This window comes from Lepeophtheirus salmonis, chromosome 12 (genome assembly GCF_016086655.4).
Source record: "Lepeophtheirus salmonis chromosome 12, UVic_Lsal_1.4, whole genome shotgun sequence".
NCBI lineage: Eukaryota > Metazoa > Arthropoda > Copepoda > Siphonostomatoida > Caligidae > Lepeophtheirus > Lepeophtheirus salmonis.
Window position 1 is genome coordinate 2,563,126 of NC_052142.2, and position 22,089 is coordinate 2,585,214.

The 22,089-nt window shown below is 30.2% G+C and overlaps 1 protein-coding gene across 9 annotated transcripts in view; it reads left to right on the top strand.

Moving 5' to 3' along the window:
• Positions 1–22,089, top strand: part of gprs (speckle type BTB/POZ protein) — a 54,927-nt gene that overhangs the window by 444 nt on the left and 32,394 nt on the right. For 3 of the 9 annotated variants that reach the window (XM_071891853.1, XM_071891855.1, XM_071891854.1), the window contains 5 exons: positions 16–163; positions 225–342; positions 397–686; positions 9,549–9,728; positions 21,894–21,938. In XM_071891853.1, coding sequence (XP_071747954.1) covers positions 16–163; positions 225–342; positions 397–686; positions 9,549–9,728; positions 21,894–21,938 — 781 coding nt within the window. Of the gene's footprint in view, positions 1–15; positions 164–224; positions 343–396; positions 687–9,548; positions 9,729–13,383; positions 19,145–19,200; positions 19,417–19,473; positions 21,939–22,089 lie in introns of those variants that run through there. The other 6 variants (XM_071891856.1, XM_071891857.1, XR_011782294.1 and 3 more) reach the window with 5 other exon arrangements.

A 22,089-nucleotide genomic window follows, 5' to 3' on the forward strand; every position in this document is an offset into this window, starting at 1 on the left:
TAATGTCTAATTTAGAGTGTTTAATAAACTGCTTTGGAAGAATACTCATAGCTGTGGTAACTATTACACAAAAAAAAAAGAAATTTCAAGACAAGAGAAGAGTAAACTTAAGGCATTGATTAAAAGAAGCTCTGAGCCATTTTTGAACATGCAATCCCAAATAGTGAGTACTGCTGAAAATACAATATGTTGTTCTTATAAAATAAATCGATTATAACCATTAGAGTTCTCAAAATCTACATCAAACTTTGATTATCGAAGAATTTGAACCCGACGTATTTCGACAGTTGATTGAGTATATTCATACAGGATGTGTTACTCTACAGCCTAGAACTCTATTGGGTATATTAACTTTATCTCATTGGAAAATACATGTTTGTAATGAAATTATATCAGGTTTAATGAACGCAGCTGACTATTACGGCTTAGAAGAACTGAAGAGAGCGTGTTCTGGTTTTATTCAGTGTTGTGTTAATGTGGATACTGTATGTGCATTACTAGCAACAGCAGAGAGATATATTCAATATAAATGCACAAAATGTCTAGTACAAAAAGTATTAGAGTTTGTTGATGAAAATGGAAATGAAGTTCTCAATTTGGGATCGTTTGCGTTACTACCTCAGCATGTGGTACGTTTAATTATGGCTCGTGAAGAACTTAAAGCTGACGAATTTTCCAAATTTCAAGTAATTTATAATAAATTAATTTGCTACAACAAGAATTATATACTTTAGTAATTTTTTTTTATCGTTCAAAAAAAAATTCACAGTATAAAATTTAATGAGAATTAAATTTTATACTGAAATACTAATACTAATTTCAACGAAATTGAATTCATTAAATTAAGGAAAAATAAGTTTTTCTCTAAAAAGTTAATTTTTTTTTTTTCTTTAATTTATCGTGATACTAAACATATTAAAAGGTGGGCTCATTGACGGGTTTACACACACATACTTCCTCTATTCTATTATTATTACACAAGTAATAATTAGAAGGGGAAATTTTTTCAAATGAATTAAAGATAATAATTGTATTTATGTTTAAGTGCAAAATCCAAAACTGATCTCCGTTTTTCTCCAAGTGGTCTAAATTCTGAAATATATGGGATTATAGACATTTGAGACTATTGTCGTTCAAAGTCATTTTTTACCCCTAGAATAATCACCAAGTTAAATTTTCAATTAATAAAACTTATGCAAAGTGTTTGTTATGACTACAAAAGTGTTTTATTGAATCTGTATCTTGTTCTAAACTTGATAATGAATTTCCTTTTTCTTTTTGCTGAAACATGATGAAAATCAAAACTCTTCTTTAGATTTTTATAAATAATTAATATTATAGATCTTACCTATTAACTCAAAATTTAGTTACTAAAAAGAATTTACGAAATGTCAGACGTTACATCTTTTAACAAATGATAAAATAGATATGTTGATTTGGTAAATGTCAAGTCATAAGTTATTACCATAAAATTACTATAAATATATATATAAAACACACATTTAGAAAATTCAAGCATTCTAAGAAAGACATAAATGATATTTAAATGTGCTCTAAATTTATAGTTGCCAGATCATTCTTTCAATCATTAAGACAGGAACAAGTTGACTTCTATGAGGAATAAAAGGATGAAAACTCATCCAAATAAAACTACCAGACCTCATACGGGAGTAGAGTGGACTCATTCCTTGGGAATGATATACTAATCGAAACAATGAAGATATTTATTGACAATGAGTTAGTAATTTTAATATTTCAAATACAATTTATTATTTTTAATTTTTTATTAGAATTTGTGTAAAGTACAAGGTTATGTTATGATATTTGTTATTATTATTTATAATGGGAAATTACCTCATGCAATTGACATTGAAATTGTAAACAATATTATGATAATGTTGCATTTTTGCTAGTACACTCCCATAAATAATAGAAGCAGTTAAGAAATAAATAATTGAAATTGGAGATAGATATGTTTTAAATAAATCTTTTTTTAAATTAGAGATTGGATATTTTTCTATATTATAAGCTATAATATTACTTATGACTGTTAATGATGAATTAGTTGTAATAATCAAAATAAGAGCGTCGTTTTTCATCATTTTTAAATATAAAAAAGGAAATATATCAAGTTCAGAACACAATACAAAATAAATAAAATCCTTTTTACATAAGTTTTATGAATCGTATCGTGACTTTGAACGATAATAGTCCATAATTAATATGATCGCAGATATTTCTTGAGGGCCTACTGAAGAAATTGGTCTTTTTTAAAATATTTATCCCCCAAAGCAAAAAAAAATGAAAAAACTTATAAAAATAAGTAGAAAGAAGATGTAGACGAAATTGGGCATGAGCGTTGTTTATATTAGTTTGTAAATAAGGCGACAGTGTTTGGTGCCGTATTGTGATAAAATAATACATTTTCCTGAATGATAATTATCATTTTTACGAAGAGGAAAAAAACATCCCTCTCAAGCAGTCCATACTTATATTAGTACATGCTACAGAAAGTCACACCCCTTGCGGAGAATATATATTTTTTTAATTTGCTCATGCCCTATTGGAACGGTTTCAATGTTCAAATCAGTGTGAATCAAAAGTTAGAAACATAAAATTATAAGACATTTCAATTATGTCATATAATATTGAATAGAAACAAAATCATTCCTCGATTTCATTTAATTAAATTATGATTCTTCGTCAGGAATAGAAGGAACCTTTTCGCACTCCTCGTTACATTAATTCAAACAAAATAACTTAGTTCATAATATATTTTCTTAAATTTTCAGATAAACGCAATTGTTGTACTTTATCCCTGTTGAAAATTCATTCAAATATTCTTCATGGAATGAATCATTTGATATTAAAATATTAGACCCTGTTTTTAATAACAAATACAATTCATTATATGAATAAAATTTCTTTTAATACAAGAATATGATTTATTAATTAAAATATAAATTTTTTCGTTATTAAAAAATGTATATAGTTTTTTATTCACTTGTATTGTATATAATTCATATTGAATTAGATGGATATTATTGGAGAAGTACCCCATTTTATGATAACGTTTTACAGTTTATAATATTTTAAGCAATACTTTTTTATGAAATTTTTTCTTTATAATTACTTGATAAATAAAATTGTATAATTTTTTGTAATTAAAAAGATAAATTAATATAACCATGAGTGTCTATTCAAAGATGACTTTTATGTTTTTCCTTAGATAATGACGAAAAGATTCCTTCAAGTCTCGGCGAAGAATCATAATTTAATTTAATATAATCCAGGAATGTTTTTGTTTCCCTTCAATGTTAACTATATGACGTAATTTTAATTAATTCTCTATGATTATATGGTGTAAACACTGATTCGAACTTTCAAAACGTTGAAACCATTTCAATATTATCTGCACCTTCTTTTAACTTCTAATTTTTATTCGCTTTTCATTTTTTTCAATATACAAGAAATTACTGAAATAGAAGAGATTTTGTGCATAGAAGAAGCTATTGTATTAAAATTGGAATGAAGGACTATAATAATAAAAAAAAAGAAAATACGGGCGTGTAAGTATATTCAGCAATTCACCTTCACACATACGATGAGTTGATCTCGGGATTACATTAATTAGGTGTATTAATTTTTATGAATCAATTACTCATAAAAAGATATTAAATCTGTTGTGTATGATATTGAACTACCTTAGTTAACAATAATACGCATAACATATTTTAAAATGTCTAAGATGCTTAAATTCGATAGATATGAACATTCTCAATTGATTAATTATTCATAACCCGTAAAGTAATTTATAACAAAACAATTTTAGCAATTTGTAAAATCTAATTGGTGTATATATCGTGTAAAACTTGAAATTTTGTTCAATTTGTAATTTATTCTTTGATTAAGGCCCTGAGGTTGGTTATGTACTTACACACGCATTTCACACACATATATTGTGAATTAACACGACAGTAAAGTAGATGGATTTTTTCTCAAATTGAGTGTAGGATGAGATGGCATTTTTCAATCATTTATCTTCCATTTCCATTAATACAATATTCTGATTTACCTTGTAGAGTAAAATATCCAAAAGTCTTGAATTTATTTCATATTTCTCTATTTTGGCCCTTTTTTCCGAACAGTTTCCAATATTTGTAATGAGTGCTCTGAATTCCTTCAATTCAATTTCTGCTCCAACCTTTGACACATCTTATTATTTATTATTGAAAGGAATATGAATGACAATCTAGGTATGATACATATGGCTCTTTATTGAAAGAGGAAGACGGCGATTCCTTTGTTCTAAGCATGGAATAAGTATCTAAGTATTTCTTGTTGAAGCTGAGAGAATTTTTCTGCATTCATAATTTTCTTGATGCTCTGAATATTGGATACATCATTAAACTATATATACATGCTCGCACCGGGCGATCAATAATCCACCACGATACATTGGAAAAGATGAAGAGTAGCTTATTGAAGATGAGAGAAAATGGTTACAGTTAGAATCCTTATGTTTAATCTGTATTATAATATTCTTTGCAAGTTACTTTAATACTCATTATTATCTAATATTAATATTAATCTACATCACAGTTGTTCACCATCTTTAATGAATAAATATATACGTTCTAAAAAGAGGGCTTTTGTTTATGTTGAACAAATATCAGGATGTCACCTAAAATGAAATGTCAAATTACCGGTTGCCAAGCGACGATTAAACATGGGTCTAAGGCTGCAGCTATAGTAATGTATAACAGCCACAATGTGAACTACAATCAATTTGGAGGAGAATCTATCAAAACTTGTGTATCACGACTAGAGAGGCCGTCGATAGGTCTACATACGTCGGAAGAAACTTGGATAAGCTTCAATATCGGATGGGATCTGTTAAAGCAAAATACACGATTGAAAAAGAGTGGGATCATTCCAAAATTGTTTCAATGCTGCAAAGAATCACTGGGTGATGTTTTTGCTAAAGAAAGATCCAAAGATTTTGTCACAATGCGAGGATAAAGTTTTAGAATCAATCTGTAAACTAGCTGTAATTCCGGTGTCATTATGTATCAAATGAGCCGGGCTACTGAATATAATTCAATCCACTTGTGAGACGGTCATGAAATTCTTTGACCATAAGTGTCCTTCCTTGCACTTTACTCCCACAACGGCGATCATGTCAGAGTTTAAACTGTCCTGCATGTCCTGTCAATGAATGTGGCAACAAATGCAGCTTTAGGATTGTTTGACTTATTCACAGATATAGGTAGAAATCGAAGTAAGCGACCACATAAAATATGTCTAGAATACTGGCAAAAGGAGGGGACGATGTCAAAGACAGAAAATATAAACACTCCAAACTGATCATCAAATGAGACAAACCCCTTGGTACTGAACATGAGCGTATCGATACTATCATATACTAGTTATAAAATCATCACAGCTTCCATACCACACCTAACATACTCTGGGCACACTTGAAAAAGTGTAAAGCCAGAAAACTATCCTACAGCCACAGTGTCAATATCGAATAAAAAGTAGAAATATGAAGAAATAGAAGCAAAGGATCCTCGAATTTCCCCATTCCCATGTGATAGTGGTGACCGACACAGGGGCTCAGTCTTGTCTTTGGCCAAAAAAAGAATTATTTAGGTCTGGATTCCATGATTCTGACCTCATCACAGTCAAATGTGATACGTTAACCGCAAATGGGAGTAAACTTGAAATAGATGGAACTAGTGCAGTCAATTACATCCTGAGAATGTTACCTTACATTCTTTTGTAATTTTCTATTTTCTAATAGTGAGCCCAGTAAAAGATTTTGATATTATTTTATACTGATCGAACTACTTCTACAAGTAGAGCAATTATGTCTGAATTTGAAGTAATTGGAAAATTACAAATATCATATTTTCTTCATGGACTCCAAGATTTGTTCTTTATCCATTGAGGATGTCTCTGTTATCCGAACTTCTGAAATGTAGACGTCACATTTCGTTATGTGGATGTAGAAGAAGAATGTAGAATTGAAGGCAATCTAGAAAATGGTTGTTCCTGTTCTCTAGGGCCATTTTATCCATTAGAAAATATTAACATATTTTCTTGTCTTCATTGATTTGATTATGAATGTGCTTCTTATCGCCCAGATCAATGCATAGAAATGTCTTCAATTTCTCCATTCAGTCATGAAGCCATTGTGTTTGGACTTTTTGGTGTTCTGGATAGCAAAGATAAAAAAAAAGCAAAATTAATTGATGGAGAGTTTGTCTCACAACTTTATATATATATGTATTTCATAATATTAAAATCTTATTTTGTATTTTTTCGATACTGTATGTTAAAATTTAAATATCTTTTTTTTAACTGAGTAAAATGATCATTCCTTTTTACGAAAATAAAAAAGAAAGAACAAGAAAATGAATACAATAATTAATATCATTTATACAAGCCGAACTCCTATACTACTCTAGATCATACCAGCTGTTTTAAGTCTTGATAAAACCACGTTGAACGTTTTCCAATGCTCATCTATCGACTCTGAAGCGGCAAGGATATCATCAAAGTACACTAAACTTTTGGAATTCCTAGAGAATTGAATCAATGAGTCTCTGAAATGTCTGAGTAGCATTTTTAAGACCAAAAGGCATATTCAAATATTCATATAAACCAAATTATAGATCTGCTATTCATAGGTATTTGGTTATACGCTCTGTGTAAATCCATGTTACTAAAAACAGTCATACTTTTTAGATTAGCCACCAAATCTCTTAGATTTGGGAGGGAATACAGATCAAGGTCTGTCATCCTATTTAATTGACTATAGTCGCCGCACATTCGCCAGCTTCTTGTGGGGTTTGGAACGAAGTGAATAGAGGAAGAAAAGTTAGAAGAAGACGTTTGTAGGATTCTGTTCTTCAACAATTCGTTATTTTGGTCTTGCATAAATCCAACTAATCCAACTTGCGTAATTTTGTAAAGCAAGAAGGACTTTTCTTCTCGATATGGTGTTCAACTTCGTGAGCTGGATTTGTTTCAGTTAATCTTTAATTATCAAAGAAACCATTATACTTCGATTTGATTTATTGAGTCTTTGATAGTTCTGTAATGAAGCACGGTTAATCTTGGAATAACTTTTTATTGAAGATATCAATTCTAAATCTGAAATTATATAAAAAATCTACACTCTAAATTGGACGATCACTTTGTACCACAATAAATTTCCATTGGAAATATCCTAGATTTTTTAGATTGAGAGTTAAAGTTGTTATACAAATAACATCAATGAGGCTCCTCTATATCCAATAATAGGGGAGAGTTTTTCTCGAATACGACTTATATTTTGTAAATGGCATAACTGAGACTTGGGCTTATGAATCTACCAGAAAGTTAATCAAATTTGAATTCTCTTTGATGAAAAAGAAGTTTGATGGTTTATTTACAACCTCAGTCCCGTGCAACCGAGGGAAATTTTGTTTTTTGAAACAAGTATGTAAAATTCAACTTGTTCCTGAACTAGTAGTTGCGTTCATTCCAAATTTAGAATGATAATAGCAGATATCTTTTTTTTTCCATAGATTTAGTAAATTTGGACGTATTATGAAGAGGTTTTTTGAAACATGATTGATAGGAGGCGAAGTGGACGACTCTTCAAGAATGGAAATATGTGTATCGTTAAATTGTTTGGCTGCAAAACTAATTTACTTCAACTCTTCAATCGAATAGCACTGTGCTCTAAAGTATCCTTGCTGGCCTTTACGTACATTTGTGATGAGGGCCTCCCTAAGTAAAGATGACGCAAATCATGGATGTATTCCTCATTAAAGAGACGCTCAACTTTACTTATAACTTCCCCAGGAGAAAATCCCGATGAATTGCACAGAATTTCAGAATTTTTTTAAATTCTGTTTAATGGAGAGAGACTATATTTCTGTAAAATTGCCTTTTTTGCACCATCATACATGATACCTTCCTTCTTTATAAGGATAGACTTAAAAACTACACCAGGTAATGCTGAAGTTATTAAACAAAATTAGGTTGGATCTTGATTGATCTTCCTCATAAAAAAATCCAGCGTAATTCTTCGAAACCAATTTTTCGGATCCATCACTGAGAATTTTGGAAGACGTAATTCTGCAACAGCAAGAGTTAAATTGTTGATCTCTTCTGCCACGTACTTTTGTTCGATCAGAGGGACATTGTCCGAATGGTTTTGACCATCAGAATGAGATTTTTTAGGAGGCAGGATATGACGCCTGGTTCCCCAATGTTAAGATTTAAATATCTTTACTTAAACTGAGTAAAATGATCATTCCTTTTTACGAAAATCAAAAGGAAAAACAAGAAAAGGAATACAACGTACTATGAAGAATAATTAATATCATCTATACAAGTCGAATTCCTACATGTATTATAATATTGCTTCGTAATATATTATTAGAAGCGTATGATAATACAACGAATGATTAACAAGTAATTGTATTTTTGGAAACGGAGCATAAGTATTGTTTATCTTATTATTTCGTTTATTTATCAAGAAGAAAAAATTATTTAATAGCTATGATGTATCAATTTAGAGCAGGGAATCGATAGCTAACAACAAAATACAAAAGGTATTTTTGTGTTAGTGAGGTTTTCTTTGATATGTCCTTGCACACTTTTCTTAAAAGGAGATTACAAGGTTTAGAGGGGGGGGAGGGGATATTCAAGCGCCCACCATTGAACTTTTGTTCGCCCAACCATATCATACCATAAACCTGTAAGCAAAGGTTTAAGTAAGCTCGCTACCAATGGTGTAAATAAACTGAGAAATTACTACAATGCCATAATTTAAGTTTAAAAGGCAATTTGTCGATTATTTGTCATATTTATTAGATTTAAACATCACACATATACCTATATAAAAAATTAGGCCTCTGAAAATAATAGATTCCAGTTTTTATGAAATTATTTAGTTCCAATATCAAGCCTATGACATGGCTCCTTTTTAGGTATAGATAGTTAATTAGATATTATAACAAAAAACATGATTGAAATGTTAACATCTTCAATTTAATAAGCTACGAACTCATGGTTTGATTGAATGATATATCCAAAATCTTATTTTTGAGTAGTACTTATATCTAACACAAATATGAAATAAGTCTGACTTTTTTTTAAAATTGATCATTGAATGACGCTAAGTTTTTTTAATTAGAATTTGTATCCATAACATAACAGCTATCGATTCCCTGCTCTAAATTGATACATCATAGCTATTAAATAATTTTTTCTTCTTGATAAATAAACGAAATAAGTTACACTTTAACATCCAATTCGAAAAATTAAATTGAACATTCTCTAGGCAATATGTTTGATGATTAGTTGGAACTTAAATTGATTATGTCCTTAAGTTGTTATCATATATATTAGTATTCAAATTTACCTAATGTATAACAAAAATTCATATTCTTTTTGTAAAATGAAATCAATCAACATGCGTGGATATCTTTTCTTATATATTATCTGATTAAAATGCATAATTATTCATGTAAATATTGGTTATATAGGCAGTCTTGATGTGGAGTAAAAAGTATTGTGATTCTGCAAATTCAAAACTTTCTGAAGTTTTAGGAACTTTTCTGGAGTATATCAATTTCCATATGATTCCTGCTAACGTGCTGATGAAAGAAATTCATCCTTTAGGAATAATCCCGTATCATATCATCATGAATGCCCTAGCATATCAGGTACAAGTATATGTTATTTCATTATTTTGTAATACAATTTTTGTTCAATGTGAAATATTTGTTGTACAGATTACAGTTTTTTTATTTAAAATTTATAAACCTTCAAGTAAGCGCTTGAAGTTTAATACTCAGCTATTTTTTAATACAAAAATGAAATGATAAAAAAATTGGGCATTTACTCAACTACCGTGAACTATCATAATACCGTCAAATAATAATATGTAAACATAATAAGAAACAATGACTGCAAGGTTGTGCCATTACCGGTCTAGCAGTTCAGGTTCTTCAACTGCTAGAACCGGAACTGACAAAGTGGAACCGATATTGCAATATATTACTTATCGTCCTCGGTTCTTGTGCTTTGTTCCTATATAGAATATAAATAGAAAATATAATATATATTATAAAAAATAAATTAGTTTTAATAAAAAAGTCAATTTTCTGATTTTTTTATTGTTGGTGATACAGTTGTATCTGAGTTTCAAAAGACTAAGGGATATAAAAAAGTGGTTTTAGGCACCAGGCGGTGTAAATAATAGAGGGAAAAGGTAGGGTAGATTATGGATCCAGACCCGCCACTAAGCTTGTTAGTGTCCTATAATATTTCCTAAGTCAGGGTTTCTCAAACTTTACTATGCTAAGGACCCCTACACTAATACATCTTTAGTCGAGGCCCCCTTTAAATGAAACATGTGTACTATGTATGTGTTAAATGAAAGCAATCCTCAATTCTCCATCTACGTGTGTATCCCTCACGAGCCTCCACTCATGGCCTCACTTTGATTTTGTTTTGTTTTAAGCAACATTATTTTTCGGTTCCCCTGCTGGAACTTGGGTACTACGTATAAGGTAGCTACGGCCCTGTTCGTATATTATAATATTTCTTGGCCCCAAATGTTCTAGCGACGCCCCTTGCTTTTAGTGCCTGCTACCAAACTGAGCATGTGTAAAAAAGAACCGAGACCGAAGACCGGAACGGAGACGATAAAGCTGAAACAAGATAGAAACTGTTGAATTGAAAGAACCGGGACCGATAGAACCACTGAACCAGACACAACCTTGCTAATGAGTTTTACTAATTTGTAGATTGAAACAAGGCGCAGTAACTCAATCTCATATAATATGAATGATTTTTTTTCTGCTTGAAATCCAAATTGGGAAAGCTAAGTGAGTTTGTGCAAATTTTCATCTTGTTTCAATTATTATAGAATCTAGATAAAGTCACATTCTAAAATGAATGCCTGTTCCATCTGAACAACATTGTTCAAATGAGAAATAAAAGATTTTGCATAAAATATTTTTTTAAGTAAGTGTTTAGACGGGAGGACTCTTCATAATTTCCTTTAAATAATATAATTAAAAAAAGTAAAAAATAAGTTTACCGTTTAAAAAAATAAATGGTTAATGAATGCTCTTTCTTCTTTTCTGTACATTATTTAATAAGTCATGAGTGAATTAACATCTACCACTAAAAAAAAAAAATATATCTATTTTTAGTGTAAATTGATTTAAAGACAAAGATAAATTCAAATATAATTATAATATTTTTCATGTACTAATACTATTTTAAATGTATAAGATTCTACGCCTTAAAATAGTAATTTATATCTTGCTCATAAATAATGTAACAGAAAGGTGATATCAACTATGGTCTTAATTCGTAATACCTTATGTGTTACTTCCGCCTTCTTCTTGAGCTCATATTAACATCTCATTATTGTATAAGTCCATTACAAAAAAGTTAGCAAAAATTGAATTTGTAATCTTTAAGTTAGGGATCATCTTTTTATAAGAATGTATAATGTGACAGAATATAATAGAAACAAAGTTATTAAAAATTATTTTGTTTAAGTGCCTACTTATAACTTTATTTTATTTATAATATATTATTAGTTATTTGTAGATATGTAAAAAAAAATTTTCCTCCTAATGCGTGTAAAATAATAATAAAAAATTAAGTTGGAAACTGCATAATACCCTCACTCATACAATGTTATTTTAATCCCTGGCACCAATATTTTTATCGTCTGTACGCTTTTTTGTAAAATCATTACGTCTAAAAAAAATAGTCAACTCAATTTTAAACAATTAACAAATTATAGAACACCAAACAATGTTTATTAAGAACTGAATATTAATAAATAATAACCATCAAGTTTAAGAGCCAGAACTATAAATAGCAAAATAGCATTTGTTGAGGTTAAAAAGTAGTGATGTGCGACGAGCAAAACTTGTAAATTGTTACTCGAGTTTTATGAAGTAAATAAAAAACAACAGAGAAATAGACCAATAGAAATACGACAAACTTGGTTCCAGTTTGCAAAAATGTATGTATCTCTATGTATGAGAGACGGTTTGCTATTAAACATAAATGTTCATGTTCAAATTTTTATTTTCAATCTTATGACTACTAATTCATTTGAGATTTAACATTAAGCATAATCTCTATTCCTTCAGCACTTAAATCATTTCAGTAGTAAAGTATAACTTAGTGCTATAATTATCTTCTTAGTTTAAGTAGTAGTTACAACTTGAATATTTGACGGTTTCCAAGCTTTTATCGAGTTCCAAGTAACACTCAGCTTTTTATGGCCACCAGCCGAGTTTTTTATTTACTTCATAAAACTCGAGTAGGAACTCAACTTGTATGCCTCTTTTGTCATTAGAAAACAAGTGGAAGATGATTCTAGACTTTTAAAGATAATGTGCCGCTCTTTTCTCAATTGTTTTGTCTGCAATGTATATCGTGGCACATAACTACTATTTAACTTCAACAAATGGTATTTTGCAATTTATAGTTATGTCTCATAAACCTTTTAAGCCTAAGACATCCCCCCACCCCCATTTTGGATGCTGGCCGCCTTTGCAAGCCCAGTAGGAAGTCAAATGGATCATATAAATAAAATTTTTAATTGTACTCAAGAAGTCATATAAAAAAACAGTAAATTGGTGTTGGTTTATGAGCCCACTACATGCCCCACTGGTATATTGCAGAACTTGTGGGCAAAAAAAGTAAATAGAGACTAGAATAATGAGTTCCTTTGCCAATTATAAGGTATGAAGTCACTATAATAGACCTTGATGTTTGTGGTAATCAGTACAATGAAGGATCCTTTTATTAAATGAGATGGAATGCACTGAGTGAGGCACAAATAGGTGGGATCCCTTTGAAAAAACATAAAGTTTAAGAGAGGATCAGAAGGAGTGTGGCTAAGCTATCCAAATCGAAAATTATGTAGTCCTAGTCACAATAGATAGATGCACATCTATTAATTGTAATCCAGGCGTAAGGGTAACTGCTTTAAGGCATTTAATAATAACATGAATTAAATTCAATATTCCACTAAAGTAAGCAACAAATTTGCTACAGTATTTATAATAGAGGGAATGTTATCACAGCAATGATTAACCAAATAATGAATAAAAGAGAAGAAAGAGCAGACGCGGACAAAAGTAATTTGGTGTTAATAGTACAATGTTTATATTTCAACAGAACATATAAAAGGGGCAAAACTTATGTTTCCTTAAAAAACATGTTTGTAAAAAACTCTCCTACGTAAAGTAGGGAAAACAAAAAAGGATAAAAACCTCCGCAGGAAATAAGGAGAAAAAAATGCAACTGTAATAAAACAACGGAAATACCCACTCTTTTCAGGGCGGGAAAACTATGTGCATGAATCACTCACATTCATGATTCGATGCATTTTTGGATATGGGAGTGTGCCAGATTCCAACAAAACCCCAGAAAATGGCGCTTCTGAAGGAACACGACATTTTCTGCCTCTGGTGATCCTGCATATCTAACGCAATTTCAACTGGAATTAAGAAACTCCCAGGTTGTGAAGTTAAATATCCTCCCATGAAGCCTAACTAATTGAGTAAAGTGTGATTTATTGTTATTGCCAAACTAATAATACAAAACTAATCAACTGAATAACTGTACGACATACCAAAACTAATGAATTGCATCATATATACCTGTGTTTCTCATGTGCTCCTCTGCTTAGAACTCCATTGCTGACACTGATTTATCCTCAGGTTCATGTGGACTTATCAATATGATATGAACTATAGACATCTGTATATTGAGTACTTCAGGAGTTATTTTTATTTACAGAATTAACATTACATAAATCAATCAAATTTTTGCCTTTCCTCACACTGGACTTATATTTTTGAGAGGTGAAGGCCGTAGCTATTGATGTTCATATTTATTCACTCTTTATCGTTGCCATTTTAGCAAAATCTACGTGTTTATTATCATATTTCCTCTTTAATGATCTTTTAGTGGTGTTGTTGTCATTGGCTGATATTTTATTGCTCAAGGGTCTTGCCCGGGACTTATTTTTTAGTCACGCCAGGGGTAAATGATCAGAACTGTCGTAGATTTAACACTGCATAGATGACCCATGCTTTATGACTTTAAGCATTTTAAACATACATTTTTGGACCGACATAAATTTGCACCTCTTTATATGTTATGGCTAGTGCTTCCAGTCATCTCCATGTGATGTGATCATTCTCGCATAAAGAGAAAAATGGTTCCCTTCTTTCTGCTATTACGAAGATGTTAGCCGTAGCTATCTTTTCACTCATGTCTGTGCAGGGGATCTGAACTTTATACAATCTAAGCCAGTTATTGAAGGACTCCAAATTTTCAATCCTTCCAGTGGCCCCCGGGGCCTTGGGATGCTCCATTTTTAAACTTATTTTATATTGGAGTATATAATTTTGCTTTGCTTTAAATTTATGTCCTTCCCAGTCCGCACGCATTTTGGGCGAGATTGCTGCATAGAATGTGTGTATCAAAGCAAACTCGAACATGTAAACTCCTTGATTACTGAGCTGCTCTTTTATAACTTTAAGAGCTTGCGATGATTTTAAGATGGAGACTTCCATTGATTCTTCATTCTGTGATGGACATATTGGCTTTTTAAGGTAGGAATTTGATAACTTAATAGGATCCTGGTATGACTCCGTCAAGCATACATTGCTTCTACATAGACCGTAGGGGATGACGTTGAGAAAATAGATACCAGGGACAATGCATGGAAATGAAGATCTTTTCTATTCAGGAATAATTACTTTGTAGCTCCTACACAAAAACAGCAACAACATTTATCAATAATTTTTTTCAAGTATTTTATTTTAATCTAAATACTGAAATTATTGAACAAGGAGAGGTTTTGTCAAAAGCTCCTGAAAAAAATAAGAGGAGCTATCGCAGTAAAGATTGTCTGAAGGATAGTTATAATGAAAAATGAGAAATCATGCGTGCTAAATATGACCAAAGCACTTCCGTGAACTCATCTTAACTAAGCCAAGCAACTAAGATAAAATCTTTGTCTCCTCTATATTTTTCTGTATCTTTGTAAGTCACATCTTCTTATTACTTATTCATCATTATTAGCACAATTCAAAAAAATTTTACTTGTTTTTAATCTTTTAAATTCCATTTCTGATTCTACTAGTAGTTATTGCGCTGATAACAAATCTGTAATTAGTTTTTTTATATCAAATATGGTTTTCAAGAGTTTTCCTTTGGAATGATGATTTTCGGCACTTCAAAACTTTTTATACTTTTCAGCCAAGTTTTGAGGAAAAAAATCAATAATTACGCAAATTGAATGGTAGTATTTGAAAAGAAATAACGCCTTGGTTTTTAAATTGTTCTTATACAAAGAAGTTTAATGGAAGCGTGTATCATAAAAAATTCATTTACAAAAAATTGTTTGGTTCTTAAAGTTTTAGTTTAGTTGCAATAATGGTTTATTTTTTAATTAAAATTACTGATTTATTTTCATTTTTATTGTGGAAAATAATATTAAAAGGTTGTTACTATAGTCATAATAAATAAATTATCCATTGTTTCATTGAATAAAATATACTTTTGTAAATGAAGTCCCAAATTATTTATAATTTAAATGAATTCTTTTGCTGTTAAAGCAATTGAACAACTGCAAAGTGACTCATTTTTAAACAAAACCCTTAATATATGTGTGGTGATGACATAAAAGGAAGTTGGGATTTTTTTTTTTGATGAGAATGAAAAAGTGCATTTTAAGTTTTTACTTCAATGAGAAACAGAAGATGATTTTTTAAAGAGTCAAATACAATATGAAACCCCTAAAAAACTGTCTAACTAGTTATTAATATTTTTTAAAATATTTACATGAACATATTATATACAAGTTCAGTTAATTTGATCGTGCGGTATTTGAACTTTAAATTGAATTTTGACATCATCAACATAATCATCAGTAAGTGAAGCTTGTTTTTAATCAGATAATCCCTTTCTTCTGTTCGTTATTCTCGCAACGTGAATACTTATACACTTCTCATTAGAAAAATTTTTCTCATCATGGTGCTTCAGTATCTTTTATGATCAAAACGACCGAATTATCCTTTTTTATAAGGTTCAGTTAACCTTAAAAACCGCAGTTCCGAAAGACTTAATCACTTCTTTGAATTAATATAAATGATAGTTCTCATATCAACGGATACTTTTATCATACAATATTGAGAAAAATTATCCCAGCTTGCTTTTATGTTATCCCCACAGATATGTTAATATTTTAAGCTTTTTATTTGAATTAGTTAGTGCAAATATTTTTTCAAGGGACACAATCCAATAACGTTCATTTTCTCCCTGAAACCATTATCCATTTGATAATATGGAAAATAGTAATATACTAAGGAATAAAAAGCATAATTTGCAGAGCAATGACTGTTATTTATTATTTTTTAACAATAATTTTATTAAATAACAGCATATTTTATTCAGCAGAAGTTATCAGAATCGTAATGTTGTATTTACTTGACACTCAATGTGATTTTGCACACTTCTTCTACTGCACAATTTATTTGAAGTCAGGCTCTGCGATGGAAAAGTCGATCTAAAGGGCCTCTGTTGTGTGAAGTAGCCTCAATCGGTTAAAGCTGCTACAATTTTTTTTAAATCGAGATTGCAGATAATGCTGCTTCCCAATGGTATGTGGAAGGAAACATTGAGATGATTAATCTCAGCAGTATCAATATATTTGGTAGATGCTGTACCATTTTCCAAAAGTCAACGACATTTGAAACTTACAGGGAACTTCATCTCCATTTGAAATTTCATAAGTACAAGCTGGTTGCTTATTTCCTTTATTTTATTATCTGAATCAGGAGTGGATATTTCGCAAGTACAAAAATATTGGTTATAGATTTGAAAGATAGTTTCTTTGAACTCAGTAAGCACAAAATAATGATTGAAAGGGCAAAAGAGCATCTCCATTAAATATGACATTGAACGGGTGCAAGATTTTGCTTTAAGGGAATGATCCTATCAAAAAAATGATCATTCTAAATATAGTGCGACCAAGGTTAATAGAACTACAAGGTTAGACCATCATGTAATTGGGCATTCTAGAATTTTCAATCGTATGTATTGTGCCGACTAAGGGTCAGGAAAAAAAGATTTGGACAAAACCCGCAACCACTCATCTACTATGACGACAATTGTAAAAACGTGGTGGAAGTCAAACATAAGTTTTAAACGCGTTATGGTATAACCTTGCATTTCCATTAATCTTAGGTGTTACTAAATAATCTCCTTTTTTTTCAAAATGCAATAAAAACAAGTTTGATAAAACAGAAAAGTTTCAGGGGCATCCTCAGCCCCCCCCAAAAGGAATTTTTACTTTTTCCTATAATTTTTTTTGTTATGATGAAAAAATTTTACACACAAAATTAGGTTTTTTTTCAATAGCTACGCAATTTCAACAAAAAAAATTTTTCATAAATATGCAGTTTTAAATTTTTTGAGAGTAGCTATGGATTTTTGAAATATTTTTCAAAAAAAAAAAATTTTTTTCTACAAAAAACCTAAGCCAACCCAAAAAGTATATAATTCTGCGGTCACCCATGTAGTACACATTTAATATTTTGTTTTACACTGTTTTGAATGATATGTGACAACACTTAGTGTCTAAACATTGAATAAACTAAATTTTGGTATCTTAATACCCATTGATTTTATAATTTATCTATATACATTTACATTTCATTCGGAACTTTTTGAGGAATAATTATAAATTCTTAAATTTACTTAACAACATATCTTATTTTTTGACTATGGATGATTAATTTACTAAATATTTAGGTATGGCTGATTACACAAAGGTATTATTATTTTTTTTTCTATAATAAATCTAGTTCTAACTAACCGATTTAGACAACTTTTAACAATTTATAATTCTTACATAATACCAGATATGATAATACAATGACATATATATACACATGGACTTGAACTAGTTTTTATAGGAAAGGAAAGTTTACATCGGTGGGGATAAGTTAGAGAAGAAACAGCTGCATCATTCATCAGTAGTATTTTGAATTCCCCTCTTTTGAATACTTAATTAGCGGAAATATTGATTCTGGTATCCTCTTGAGTCTGCTGGTGTAATATGCAAAATGTGCTGTGTCCCTGGATGTAGAACCGGATATAAGAATGAAGGGAAGGATCCAGGAGTTATATTTTATGTATTCCCGAGGAAAGAAGATCTTCGTCATGAATGGACTCAAGCAATTCCACAATCAGGGCATCAATTCGAGGCTGAAGAATTCTTTCTACCCTCGACTCTAAGAAAGACTTAAATCTGATACAATACCATTCAATTTTCTATGTTTGAATTTAGAATAGATATATATTCGACTATATCTAGGGAATGACTCCATTTTCCATCTATATGGGATACTAAAAACATTTATGTATTTCTTCATCTATTCAATCTAGGGGACAAACACATAAAAACAAAAGGATAGAATTAATGCTTGCTTATGCAACTCCATTCTGTTTTTTTAAATTCTTAACTCAACCCTTCGGTTCTACTATTACATTTTTTTGCCCACCTCCTTGAGTTTACCAAAGCATTATTCCAGGAATGTTCCCAAAGAGAGCTCAACTAGTACGAGTTGTATGGTCCAATATGAAGCTGAAGCTAATGGGCTAGAAAATTGGAAATCCGTTTTTTTTTTAAAGAGACAATCCAAACCATTTCACAGTTAAAAAATCATATTGATATTTACCTTTTGATGTACTGATTCAATGGAAAGAACAATCCGTCTTGTTCTATGCCCTTGCGATTTCCCGTTATCCTCATTTGAACTTCTGTCGTTTAGTTAAATCATTTATAACCTTTGAAGTGCATGTTAATGGAGGTCATATGGCAATGAGACATTTATCTAAGTTGGCTCCATGGGCTATCATTATGTCAACGAGTCAGTTATGTAATTTGATCTCTGAGACTAACTCAACAGTATTGTGAAAAATATCAATAGAAGCTTAAAACCATCGTTACTTTTTTTAATTGAGCAACTGGAATTTTGTAAATCCAAAAAAGGACCTAAGAAATACTCCCAAGGCACGCTTGGTAAATATAGTTGTTAATTTAATGCATAAATTTAAAGTGACGCTTTTAATTTTCAGCAATGGCTCTTATTTGGAAAATAACATCGACATCTTTGTATAAACTTTCATTGAGGGAAGGAATACTTAAATTACCATCTATTCAGTGGTTAAAAAGGCTCTCAAGCTGCTTTACAGGCGATACAGGACTTATTCATCAAACTATAAAAAATTTAGAATAAAGAATCTCAACAATAGAGAAAGAACTGTAACAATTATTATGGATAAAGTATATCGGTAAGCTGTAAGAAATTCTAGCCACTTTTATACGAAATTAATAGCTTTTTCATTCAGTGTAAAAGTTTGTGAGTATACAGGATGTAAGGTTAATAGAAATACAAGGTTATACCATAATGCGTCTAAGACTAATCTTTCATTTCCACCATACTTTTATTATTGACATTATAGTAGATGAGGGGTTGCTTGTTTTGTCAAAATCTGCCTGTCTTGCCTAGCAGTCTGTACAATACATCAGATTGAAAATTCTTGCAAGTCCGATTATATGACGGTCTAACCTTTTATTTCTATTAACCTTGATACAAGGGAAATTTTATGACCTTGAACATGGAGGGGATGCACCAACCAAGACTTTGTTTTGAGTGAAGATTAAGAGCTTACCTAATAAATATTAAGACACTATTGCAATGGTTCCTTTAACAAAATTAGATTCAAAAATTCTAAGAAGCTTAGTCTACCCAGTTGTTAAAAAAATTATACCTGTTGGTTTTGAGCCAGTTTCATCAATGGTTGATTAATATTCAGCAAACCGAAAACTCTACACTCAAGAGCTATGCAACAGCCGATTGTATATGCATATTGTCAATCTTTGTGATAATGAAAAAAATTATTTTTGTTATTTGATTCAGTGCATATATTTATAAGCATATAAAACAGCTTATTGGTATGAAAGTTTTTAAAATATCCTTCGTTTGATGGTGAAGAAAAGTTATTCATATAAAAAAGTTATATTATCTCGAGAAAATAAAACCTTTGAAGTATGTACACAAATTGAATGACAAAGTTCTTAGCCCTCATCCGATTAAAAAAAAACCAACGTCAAGCTAGCAGATGCTTTGTTCCATTTATTGTCTTGTATTTTATTCAAAGAATGGTTAGCCTGAATTCCAAAAAACTGTAAAATTCTTTTTTTAAATTTGTCGCTGGAGGAATTTATTCAACGTTAAACCTTCAATTACAGGCCTAAAAAAGAAAGATCCGAATCGTGAAACCATAACACAATTTAATTTTTAATGGAAAAATGTTTTTTGCAAAAAATTAAAAATTGGTTGGAGAATTTTCGAATAAACTCATCAAAAGAAAATTGTTTTAGTACAGATACATTATTAACATTAATCCTAAAAGCCTCTGCTATGATTAATTTGATTTTTATGTATCCATTTTTCAATCCATTAAACATGAAATAATACGTTTAAATCAATCAAATCCATAAAATCTTTTTGTCGAAAGCTTCATTCAGTACATAAAAAATGAGTTTAGTTTTTTGCTTGACTGACAATGTGAAAATAGTAATCCGATCGAAAAATGTATGAGCAAAAATTTCGTTCAATAAATTAATAACCGAATTATTGAAAAACACACATTATACATAATACATTCAAAAACGGGGGGGAAAAAATATTTTGGATAAGGTAAGGAAGTTGAGATCTGAGAAGAAAGGAGCTCTATGATACTAATTTGGCTTTGAAGTATATAAATATTTATTTAATGGTAACTGATTGTATGATTTATTATTTCTTAATAAGTCGTGAATTTAAGTGCACAGCTTGATGTCCATATACTTAATATTTTCATACTTGTAACTAATTTATATTTATTTTATTATAATGTAGATAAAATGAGTGATATTCAGACCTATTTATACTAATAACTAGCTATAGGAGTCGTCCCCCTTATGTACAAGTTATATTAGTTTTAAGTCCATTTATATATAGTAGTAATTGGATAATATTAATTTTAGCTATAGTGTCATTACCCATGGAGTTATTTGCCTTCAAAGCATTTTGCAAATTTCAAATAAATTGAAAAAATAGGTTTTTGTATTTTAGAAATTGAAATAATGAACTGATTTTCATTAGTCGCAGCAATAAAACCTAAAAAGCTCAATTACAATTAGTTTAATTTGATAAAATATTCGGTTAAGGCATTTGTGACAAAATTTATTTTTGAGGGCAAAAGCTCGTTTATAACTACTCTATACCATTATTGTGACAGACTGTATTTCCAAGCAAAATTCTGAATTTCGCTTCTAGTATAAAATCACACTCATTCCACTTCTACTCAGATAGGCTGATTGCCAGGCATCATAAAAAATGAAATTATCTTGCACAGCCTGTATAAGTAATTAATTTAAAGAAATTGAATGACTTTTTATTTTTTTTATATTCTTTTTATAAAAATAAATTTAGAAAATCTGTGCCTTTATTTCCACAAATTTCAAAATTACTCACACTAAAACTGGTCCTGATTGTATATATTCGAACAAATATTATGATTATATGTTTAATGTAAGTAGACTTAGAACCTAACTAAAAATCTTTTGAATAACAAATATATAAAAACGGAATACTATATGAATAAAAATTGACGTTAAATGAAATCTAATATTTCAAAATTAAAGCTGTTGATCTGGATATATTAATTATAGGACATTCAAGATAAAAATAAATTTCATTTTTTTCATAAATTTTATTTAGGCGGATCCAAATTCTGTTGACCCACTTAAGCTGTCACCTGTTAAGGTATGTATTATCAGGAACGTCCGCAGGATTTTGAGTTTTAGAGTTATTTTGTGCCGAGCTTGAATTGAAAAAAAATTACCTTTTTGGAATATAAAAAAAACACGATAAGTTTTGGTTGGCAAAGACAAATTCTATAGGGAGGACTCCAGCT